Source organism: Sinocyclocheilus grahami, unplaced genomic scaffold (assembly GCF_001515645.1).
Source record: "Sinocyclocheilus grahami isolate Dianchi unplaced genomic scaffold, SAMN03320097.WGS_v1.1 scaffold730.1, whole genome shotgun sequence".
Classification (NCBI taxonomy): domain Eukaryota; kingdom Metazoa; phylum Chordata; class Actinopteri; order Cypriniformes; family Cyprinidae; genus Sinocyclocheilus; species Sinocyclocheilus grahami.
Window position 1 is genome coordinate 146,652 of NW_015505909.1, and position 11,457 is coordinate 158,108.

At 40.5% G+C, this 11,457-nt stretch overlaps 1 protein-coding gene across 1 annotated transcript in view; it reads left to right on the plus strand.

The window, feature by feature from the left end:
- Positions 1–11,457, plus strand: part of med23 (mediator complex subunit 23) — a gene marked incomplete at its 3' end in the record, with an annotated part of 54,066 nt that overhangs the window by 42,058 nt on the left and 551 nt on the right. The window contains exons 19-24 of the mRNA XM_016244662.1: positions 1,657–1,873; positions 1,983–2,219; positions 3,403–3,568; positions 3,674–3,746; positions 7,927–8,050; positions 9,693–9,886. Of these exons, the coding sequence (XP_016100148.1) occupies positions 1,657–1,873; positions 1,983–2,219; positions 3,403–3,568; positions 3,674–3,746; positions 7,927–8,050; positions 9,693–9,886 (1,011 nt within the window). The remainder of the gene's footprint in view (positions 1–1,656; positions 1,874–1,982; positions 2,220–3,402; positions 3,569–3,673; positions 3,747–7,926; positions 8,051–9,692; positions 9,887–11,457) is intronic.

Genomic DNA, 11,457 nt, shown 5'->3' on the forward strand with positions numbered 1-11,457 from the left:
AAAACTCTGAAGATGCATGAAGCTCACAAACTTTCACTAATCCAGTGATTATTCCTCCTCAGAAACACTCATCGTTGCAGCCTTGTGACAGGCATCTCTTTTCTTCTTACTGTACTGTGCTTGATTTACTGAACATAATGCCCTTCACTCTCAGACAACCTCTTGCCAAGCTTTCCAAACGGTGTAAATACACATTTGTGTACTGAGCAGACACAACAACGCAGGGCACCCCAGATACTGCGTACGGTTCAGCAGTGTCCTCTCACAGATGTACGTTAGTTATGGATTTGTGTATAGTACTATACTTGACCTTTAGAGATGAAACCGGAAACCATCTCGGTTCAAGATATTCGGCTAAGTATCAAGCTTGATGGCTGTCTGAAATGTCATAAGCACACTGTTATTATCCCCCCTCCCATCTTCACTTCTCTGGGGCATTTTAAGGAGAGATTGACCCCAGATTGCCTTGACATTTCATCTCTTGTGTATTTGTGCTGAATGGCAAACACACAGTTTGACCTGATCTGACCCGACCATGATGTTCAAACTAAGACCAAAGACAAGTGCACTCAAATCTTCTCGCGGCACAAGAACTACAAATAGTCACGACTTGGTAAAGTCCTCAACAGCTGTTCTCTAACATGCAGTACAGCTGTTATCTACTGGGAAGAGACGGAAATCTACAAAACTGTGCCAGTCTTAAAGGAATAGTTCACCCAGAAATGAAAAATCTGTCCATATTTACTCACCCTCATGTCATGCCGAACCTGTATGAGTTTTGTTCATCTTAAAAACACATATGAGGATATTTTTAAGGAAACCTGAGAGATTTCTGTAACCGTGCAACCAAAACTTTGATGCTTCAAAAAGTTTATAAAGACGTGTTAAAGACCTGTGAAGAGACATGATCGCTTTAAATGATGAACAGATTTAAAGGAATAGTTCACCCAAAAATTTGAATTTGTTGAAAATGTGCTCACCCTCAGTCCGTTTCTTCATCAGGTTTGTAGAAATGTAGCATTGCATCAGTGTCTCAGCAGTGGATGCTCTGCAGTGAATGGGTGCCGTCAGAATGAGAGTCCAAACAGCTGATAAAAACATCACAATAATCCACAAGTAATCCACAACACTCAGGTCCATCAGTTAACATCTGGAGAACATCTTTCTTTAATTTACGCTTGTATTCACATAATAAAAAATTTATATACACACAAAAATGGAGCTCATCAAATATGGTAAAGGAAAGCTTAAATGTTCTTTGACGCATGAGAACAAACCTCATTGGCCAACAAACCACTTTTACGATATGAACTTTTGAAAGCATCAAAGTTTTGGTTCGATAGACTTTAAATGGAGGGACCGAAATCTCTCAGGTTTCATTAAAAATGTCCTCATCTGTGTTTTGAATATGAACAGGGTCAGTGAACGATGACAGAATGTTCATTTTTTTTAGTAAGCTGTCCCTTTAAGAGGTATGTAAGCCGCCCATAACCTATGACATGCTAACATAAATGTTCAGCTGAATTCAGCCAGCAGTGTATTTTTGGTCCAGGTAATGGTTTTGGCAGAAACAACAGCGTTTTGATTTATTATAGCTGTCTCTGAATACTAACCTGGTTCTATTAGTAATGAGCCCCTTTGCTGTGTCCCGTGCAGAAGTATCCAGAGAAGCTGTACTTCGAAGGTCTGGCAGAGCAGGTCAACCCTCCCATTCAGCTGCACTTACAATACCTGCCCATCTACTTCGGTAACGTGTGTCTGCGCTTCCTTCCTGTGTTCGACATCGTCATCCACCGCTTCCTGGAGCTGCTGCCTGTGTCCAAGTCTCTGGAGACGCTGCTCGATCACCTGGGGGGGCTCTACAAGTTCCATGGTGAGAGTCATGACAGGCACTGGGAATTAAAAGTGTTATTGTTTATATATTGAAATAGTTAAACTGAAATCAAACTTTTTACTGTTATCCTAAAACTGTGTACGTGCAGATCGTCCGGTGACATACCTGTACAACACGCTGCACTATTACGAGAGACACCTGCGAGATCGCACCAACCTGAAGAGGAAGCTGGTGCACGCTATCATGAGCTCGCTCAAGGACAACCGCACACCTGGCTGGTGTCTCAGCGAGACGTACCTGAAGTGTGCCATGAACCCCCGGGACGACAACGTCTGGATCCCCGACGACACGTACTACTGCAAACTCATCGGGCGGCTTGTGGATAATATCCTTAACTGAGCAACCACAGCCAGTGCTGTCATATCAGGGCATGGTGACTGCGTGAGAAGCACGAGGTGGCCTTAAACGAGAAAGAAAACTATGCACTGGCGAGTATATGAAACATAAAACTGCTATTTATAGATTCTAACAGTGCATGGTTATGAGAACACAATCGCAAAGGCTACAATTGAGTTATATGTGACCCTGGACCACAAAACCAGTCATAAGGGTAAATTTTTCGAAATTGAGATTCATGCATCATCTGAAAGTTGAATAAATAAGCTTTCATTGGTGTATGGTTTGTTAGGATCGGACAATATTTGGCTGAGATACAACTATTTGAAAATCTGGAATCTGAGGGTGCAAAAAAAATCTAAATATTGAGAAAATCATCTTTAAAGTTGTTCAAATGAAGTTCTTAGCAATGCATATTACTAATCAAAAAATAAGTTTTAATATATTTATGGTAGGAAATTTACAAAATATCTTCATGGAACATGATCTTTACTTAATATCCTAATGATTTTTGGCATAAAAGAGAAATGTATAATTGTGACCCATACAATGTATTGTTGGCTATTGCTACAAATATCCCCCAGCGACTTAACACTGCTTTTGTGCTGCAGGCTCACATATATATATAGAGAGAGAGAGAGAGAGAGAGAGAGAGAGTCTGATGCATGTTCATAGTGAAGCGTTGCACTGTTATTTTACACGTGAGCAGCTCATGATCTGTCAGCGTCTTTTTTTTCAGTGTCTCAGAGCGGCTCGGTTCACAGTAAACGCTGCTCCAAACAAACCCCATCTCTGCAAGTGCTGTGAGTTTGAGTCGCTCATAACATGCATTTGAAAATCCAACACACCAATGATCTTCACAAAATTGCTTATAAATTTGTTGTCAACAAAATAGAAGATTTATGGTCTCCCTATGGTTTTCTGCATAAATATAAAAAGCAAAGACGACCCTTAATATTAGTATTGTAATTCCTAAGTCCTCCAGAGTTTAGCTCCAAATCCGATCAAACACCCCTGAACCAGCTAATCGAGGATTACTGGGAAATTACAGGCAGCCAGGTGAGTTTGATCAGGGCTGGACCTGAGCTCCTGGTTTAAAGTGTCTTGCAAAAGTGTCAGATGTTGAATGTGGCAAGAGAAGAGTCAAGAAACCCTTCCTTAACCGGTGCTACCCATGGCAGGTAAATCTCCAGGGCCGTTCCCCAACTGTGACTGGAGGTTTAACGAGTTTCCAAACCCGGCCGCTCACGCGCTACACGTCACCTGTGTGGAGCTCATGGCTCTGGCCGTGCCGGGGAAAGACGTGGGCAACGCTCTGCTCAATGTCGTGCTCAAGAGGTCAGAGTTCATCCCTGCCACCTGTGATCCTGTGTCAGGAGATGCACAGACACACACGTTCATATGTTACAGTGGAGAGTTGAATGATGAATGTGTGTTTTGCAGCCAGCCGCTGGTTCCTCGGGAGAACATCACAGCGTGGATGAACGCTATCGGCCTGGTCATCACTGCCCTGCCTGTACGCACACCGTCTTCATTCACTTTTCTACTCTTTCTCTCATACAACAGAGTTAGCGCTGACTTGTGATGAATGATGCTCATTGGACCGCTAGGGTTACATGCAGCACCTGAGACAGTAATTGTCATGTTCACAGCAGTGTTATTTTAGTATCATTGAAATACTGTTTCAGTTTTTATTAATACTTTAAATTAGTTTTGTTAATGTTTTAGCGGTTACACTTTATTTTGATGGTCCACTTTAGACATTCTACTAACTATTAGTAACTTTGCAACTACATGTCTACTAAGAGTAGACTTAGGTTAGGTTTAGGGTTAGTAGAATAAGTTGACATATACTTGCAAAGACTCTTATAGTCAGTATGTTGAATGTTGTGGTTCTCAATCAGTGAATACCGCACATTTATGCACATACTTTATAGTGATGTGAGATGCATATTTGATCTCCCTCATATCTGTTTGAAGTAGTGAAGCAGATCCATTTCAAAATAAGAGTATTTTGGGGTGGTTTATAATTAAAAGTCCCTCATTATGCATAGAATCTTTCTTTTCTGGTGATCAATAAAGTGTATCTGGCATTTAATTTCACCCCATCACAGGAAGGAAAGACAATAAACCTTTTTTAACACATTGGATTTTACTAGTTTCAGCACAATATCTGTAATCTATTTGTAAATGCTTTATTATTGTATCAGCAAAATCTAATATCGCTTGACCGCTATTTTGTATGTGGTATATTGGTACATACACCGATTTCAGTACATATTGAATAGAACCTGTCTTGTGTATTTTAGATTTGAAGTTACCCTGTTTTGCTGATAAACCGTATATGTCCTTGTTGAATTTGTGCCACAGCCCATTTAATAAATTGAAAGAATCTGAGATGCATGATTTCAGATTGTATGGGTTTGTTCTGAATGGACAAACAGTATGAATTTTATTAGTGCAGATCTTAAAAAGCCTTAACTTAGATGCCCTGATAAATAGATAAATGCTGTGGTTGAGTTGTGAGTTGCTGCTAAGTGTGTGTGTGAGTGTGTGTGTGCGTGTGAGTGTGTGTGTGTGTTGAGTGTGTGTGTGTGTGTGTGGTGAGTGTGTGTGTGTGTGTGTTGAGAGCGTGTGTGTGAGAGCGTGTGTGTGTGTGCGCGTGTGTGTGTGAGGATGAGTCAGTGATGAGCTGAGATCACTTCACCTGCTGCCTCCACACACTCCTCATCCCACCACAGAACAACACATCACATCCACAGAGACGCCATCAGTGCTCTCAGATTGAGCATGAACACACTTCTGTGCTCGAGTCTGTTTTTCATCTGTGTGTCAGCTATGACAGAATGCTGCCTGTGCACAAACTGACTCCTCGTTAGTTGTTCGTAACGCTTTTTACTTGAGTATGATGGTCAGTTTTGTACCAGAGTGAGGCTGCATGGCTTGAAAAAGATGGATTTCGTAACATCATCTGAAAAGTTTTTTCAGAAGCAGAGCAGGTATTGATAAAAGATGATAAAGACAAATTTATCATTGTAATAACATGCTGTTTAGTCGATCACTGTAGGAGCTGTGCATTATTAAAGTAAATCAATTCAGATTTTCTGTTGGCTTTAATGGTAGTCCATGTAATTTACATCATTTGGGGTCGGTACTAAGTTTCTGCTCACCAAGGCTGCATTTATTTGTTTAAAAATACAGTAGAAACAGTAATATTGTGAAATATTATTAGAATGTAAACCAGCTGTTTTCTATGTGAATGTGTTAAACTGTAATTTATTCCTGTGATCAAGAACCCTGGTTAAATGACTCTACCCGCTCTCTCAGACGTACCTGCAGAGTAGCTGAGAGAAAGTGGAAAAAGGATTAACTAAATATCTCGTTCGAAATGATGCAGGACGCATTATGTAAATACCAGAGAGTAGTTAAATCTGCTAAAACTTAAATTTTTTCCCGACCTTGTAGCCAGTAACAGCCAGAGGCCTCAGGTTCTTGTTAATGTTGTTAACTCTCTTGTTAACCCACGTGATTCAGATTGTATTGTGCCATCTTTAATATTATGTGAAAACTTTCTGAAATATTTTGTGGACAAAATTGCATGGTCTTGCTAGTTTTCCACCCATCACGGTTATCAGTGACTCCCTTGATTTCACTTTTTGCCCAGCTGTCTTTCAGCAGTTTGAGCCGTTTACATTCTCCTATCTTTCTGACATAGTTAAACAGCTACGTCCTGCAAACTGCCCCCTTGACCGTATTCCTGCACGCTTAGCTAAAGATGTCTTTGACACTGTTGGGCCAAGCGTTGTATCTTTGGTTAATACATCTCTCAGCTCAGGATGTGTACCAGCTGTTTTTAAACATGCCATCGTGCAACCTCTTCTAAAAAAGAATAACTTGGATCCTTCAATTTTGTCTTAAGACCTATATCTAAACTCCCCTTTTTATCAAAAGTTTTGGAGAGAGTTGTTTTTAATCAACTTCAGTCATTTCTTGATGAATGTAGTATTTATGAAAAATTTCAGTCTGGTTTTAAGCCCTGTCACAGTACAGAAACTACTCTTTTAAAAGTTTCTAATGATCTTCTTTTAACTGTGGACTGCTGTTTTAGTCCTTTTGGATTTGACTGCGGCCTTTGATACGGTCAACCACTAAATTCTTTTATCTAGACTTGAACAGTGTGTTGGCATTAAGGGCATAGCCCTTACATGGTTTCAGTCGTATTTGACAGACAGAAGTTTTTCTGTTCACCTTGGTGAATTTTCTTCATCTGCTGCCCCTCTTTTTTGTGGCGTCCCCCAAGGGTCAATATTGGGCCCTATGTTGTTTTCTTTGTATATGCTGCCCTTGGGGTATATTTTTTAGAAAGCACAATATCTCCTTCCACTGTAATGCAAATGATGTACACATTTATTTGCCTGTCAAAACAAATGACAAAACCTAATTTCTGTCATTACTAAATTGCCTGAGAGATTTAAAAACATGGCAGGATCAGAACTTTCTTTGTCTTAATGAAAATAAGACTGAGATTGTTGTGTTTGGTCTTCCTGGGGATTTAAGTGCTTGTGTGATTCAGATTGTATTGTGCCATCTTTAATATTATGTGAAAACTTTCTGAAATATTTTGTGGACAAAATTGCATGGTCTTGCTAGTTTTCCACCCATCACGGTTATCAGTGACTCCCTTGATTTCACTTTTTGCCCAGCTGTCTTTCAGCAGTTTGAGCCGTTTACATTCTCCTATCTTTCTGACATAGTTAAACAGCTACGTCCTGCAAACTGCCCCCTTGACCGTATTCCTGCACGCTTAGCTAAAGATGTCTTTGACACTGTTGGGCCAAGCGTTGTATCTTTGGTTAATACATCTCTCAGCTCAGGATGTGTACCAGCTGTTTTTAAACATGCCATCGTGCAACCTCTTCTAAAAAAGAATAACTTGGATCCTTCAATTTTGTCTTAAGACCTATATCTAAACTCCCCTTTTTATCAAAAGTTTTGGAGAGAGTTGTTTTTAATCAACTTCAGTCATTTCTTGATGAATGTAGTATTTATGAAAAATTTCAGTCTGGTTTTAAGCCCTGTCACAGTACAGAAACTACTCTTTTAAAAGTTTCTAATGATCTTCTTTTAACTGTGGACTGCTGTTTTAGTCCTTTTGGATTTGACTGCGGCCTTTGATACGGTCAACCACTAAATTCTTTTATCTAGACTTGAACAGTGTGTTGGCATTAAGGGCATAGCCCTTACATGGTTTCAGTCGTATTTGACAGACAGAAGTTTTTCTGTTCACCTTGGTGAATTTTCTTCATCTGCTGCCCCTCTTTTTTGTGGCGTCCCCCAAGGGTCAATATTGGGCCCTATGTTGTTTTCTTTGTATATGCTGCCCTTGGGGTATATTTTTTAGAAAGCACAATATCTCCTTCCACTGTAATGCAAATGATGTACACATTTATTTGCCTGTCAAAACAAATGACAAAACCTAATTTCTGTCATTACTAAATTGCCTGAGAGATTTAAAAACATGGCAGGATCAGAACTTTCTTTGTCTTAATGAAAATAAGACTGAGATTGTTGTGTTTGGTCTTCCTGGGGATTTAAGTGCTTGTGTAGATGCACTTGGTAGTTTAGGTTTGTATGTTCGTCCATTTACCAAGAATCTAGGTGTGATTTTTGACAGTGCTTTTAAATTTGAAAAACAGATTAGTTCTGTTGTAAAAGCCCGTTTCTTTCAACTGAGACTGTTGGCTAAAGTCAAGCCGTACCTGCCACATAAGGAGATTGAAAGTGTAATTCATGCTTTTATAACATCTAGACTAGACTACTGTAACTCTTTATATGTTGGTTTGGATCAGTCATCTCTTCAATGCTTACAGTTAGTCCAAAATGCAGCAGCTCGGCTTCTAACTGGGACTAAAAAGTATGAGCACATTACCCCTGTCTTAGCTTCACTACACTGGCTTCCTGTCCGCTTCAGGATTGATTTCAAGATTTTATTGTTTGTTTTTAAGATTTTAAATGGGTTGGCGCCTGCTTATTTATCAGAGCTTTTACATGTCTACACTCCTGTTAAAGCGCTGAGGTCGTCCAGTCAGGTGCTCCTCGATGTTCCGAGAGCCAGGTTAAAAAATAAAGGTGACCGAGCTTTTTCAGTGGTGGCACCTAATTTGTGGAATAGTTTACCTGTACACATAAGAACTGCTCAGACTGTTGGAATTTTTAAGTCAATATTTAAGACACACCTGGATTCCTTGGCTTTTATTTCGAGCTGAGCTGAGACATTGTGATGTTTTTTTTTTTACTGTATTTGTCTTGTTTGTGTGAGTTTTTCCGGACATTAAGCAGTTTGATCAACCATGGTTGTTTTTAAATGTGCTATATAAATAAAATTGAATTGAACTGAATTGAAACAAAGCTGTATTTTCAGCATCATTACTGCAGTCTTCAGTGTCACATGATCTTCAGAAATCAGTATAATATGCTGATTTTCTGCTCAAGAAACATTTCTGATTATTATCAATGTTGAAAACAGTCGTGCTGCTTGTGACACGTTTTATTTTTCAGGATTCACAGATGAATAGAAAGTTCGAAAGAACAGCATTTATTTGAAATGGAATCTTTCGTAACAATATAAATGTCTTTACTGTCACTTTTATGCATAATAAAAGTATTAATTTCTTTTAAAAAAACAATCATACTGAGTCCAAACATCTGAGCGGTGGTGTGTGTGTTGTGTTGTGCCTCGTGCAGCAGTCACATGCTCTGTTTGTTTTGATGTGTCTGTGCTGACAGCACTGTGACGTCTGGGATCATGGCCATGCACACGCTGATCATTCAGTGACAGGCGGCTCCTGCAGGAGCTGTGATAGGACACGGTTCACAGCGTCTGACACACTCCATCTGCAGCGACGGGAATATCAGCACACTCCCCATCTGATGAAACGCCTAAACCTCTGAATGCTGGCGTGTGTGGCTCACTCCCGCAGCCGCTGCATCCACAGCCTGTCCACTCGTGTGAATGTGACGCCACTTGAACACTGTCATTTATTTGCACTTATTCGACTCATTCTCATTCGAGTTACAGTGTTGAACATTCAACCGAGAGAAAGCATTTGAGAGTGACACACACTTCAGCTGTGAGCAGATTCACGAAGCTCCAGTCCTGACATGATCAATAACAGAAGGTCATTGGGTTTCAACCAATGCAAAAAATGTCATGAAAATGATGTTCTGATTGGATGAGCTCAGGGCAGATCGATCGTGATGGTGATGTCATCCGCTGTGAACCGATCTTCGTTAAACACATTCATTGTGACTCAGATGTGTTCAGAGCTGTAGTAGAACACTCACACATGGACACCGCTGCAGATTCATTCTCTATTCATGCAGAAATTGCTACATTTCTTCCTCCTTAAACAGCCTGCCGTTAGTATTGTGTAGACTGAATACAGATTTATTGATTGATCAGTGGTGTCTTCATCTTGGTGTTGCAGTGATTTTAACCATGGCTTTCACGTGATTTGTGTGTGTGTGTGTGTGAGGTTCCTCTCAGAGGTGCTGAAGCCCATCGTGAAGACGGAGTTCCAGCTGCTGTACGTGTATCACCTGGTGGGGCCGTTTCTGCAGCGCTTCCAGCAGGAGAGGACCAGATGCATGCTGGAGGTAGAGCCACACACACACACACCACACACTCACTCACACAAACATACCTGCCCATTTCACAGTCACACTCACCTTGACACAAGCCTCTGAACATGCTGCACATAAGCAGCGGACGGAGAAGCAGCTCACACACACACACACACACACACACACACACACGTTTAGAGAGCGCTTCAGCCGAGGCGAGTAGTACACGCTGAGCTCCTCTGGGGCTGTTTGAAGTAGTCCAGCTAATAGAGGTGCTGAAGCCCATCGTGAAGACGGAGTTCCAGCTGCTGTACGTGTATCACCTGGTGGGGCCGTTTCTGCAGCGCTTCCAGCAGGAGAGGACCAGATGCATGCTGGAGGTAGAGCCACACACACACACACCACACACTCACTCACACAAACATACCTGCCCATTTCACAGTCACACTCACCTTGACACAAGCCTCTGAACATGCTGCACATAAGCAGCGGACGGAGAAGCAGCTCACACACACACACACACACACACACACACACACGTTTAGAGAGCGCTTCAGCCGAGGCGAGTAGTACACGCTGAGCTCCTCTGGGGCTGTTTGAAGTAGTCCAGCTAATGAAAGTGCTCTTTACACACCGAGCACACTGCACTTTTACCCACAAATCCTCAAGCTTCTTATGCTCTCTCTCCTTTACTGAACACTCCCATCTCATCCAGTTGAGCTGCCAGCGCTTACACCATCCTCATCAAACGTGTTAGTACCAAAAATTAACCAATACCAGTTACTCCAGTGAAGACCCAAACTCATGAATATCACTCTGATCGTGCTTACGCTCTTCTACCACACACGCTATAACCAGTTACCAAATGTAATTAATATTAGAGACGTATATAGCTGAGATGGACCGCTGGTATTACTATGAATGATAAAAGAAAAGTCAACAGCTGGTCTTTTATCTTGCGCTCGGCCTTCACTCTGCGCTGCACATGTGCATTGACTGGACCAATCCGAAATATATAGTCTTTTAGCATTACTTGAGGGTAAGAAATAAGGGTGTGCAGTATTGACGAAGATGTATTTACATTTAGATGTATTTATACAGACTCAAACATACATGAATGCATTTACACTGCTATGACAATTACATAAATAATGCTATGAGTTTAATATAGAAAAAAAACACATTGAATACAAAAATATGAAATCATGGGAAAAATAAAATCATGTTTTACATTTACTTTTAGTCATTTAGCAGATGCTTTTATCCAAAGCGACTTACAAATGAGGACAATAAAAGCAGTCAAAACTAACAAAAGAGCAATAATATATAAGTGCAAATGACAAGTCTCGGTTAGCCTAACGCAGTACACGTAGCAAGGTATTATATATATATATATTATACATACACACACACAAACACAAAGAAAAACAAGTAGATAGAATAGAAAAAATAGAAAGCTAGTGTTAGTGTTTTTGTTTTTTTAAATAAAAAAAGATAAAGTAGAATTAAAATAGAATAGAAAGTGTTAGAGTTAGAGGGTCAAATAAAGATGGAACAGATGTGTTTTTAGTCGTTTCTTGAAGATGGGTAAGGACTCAGCTGCT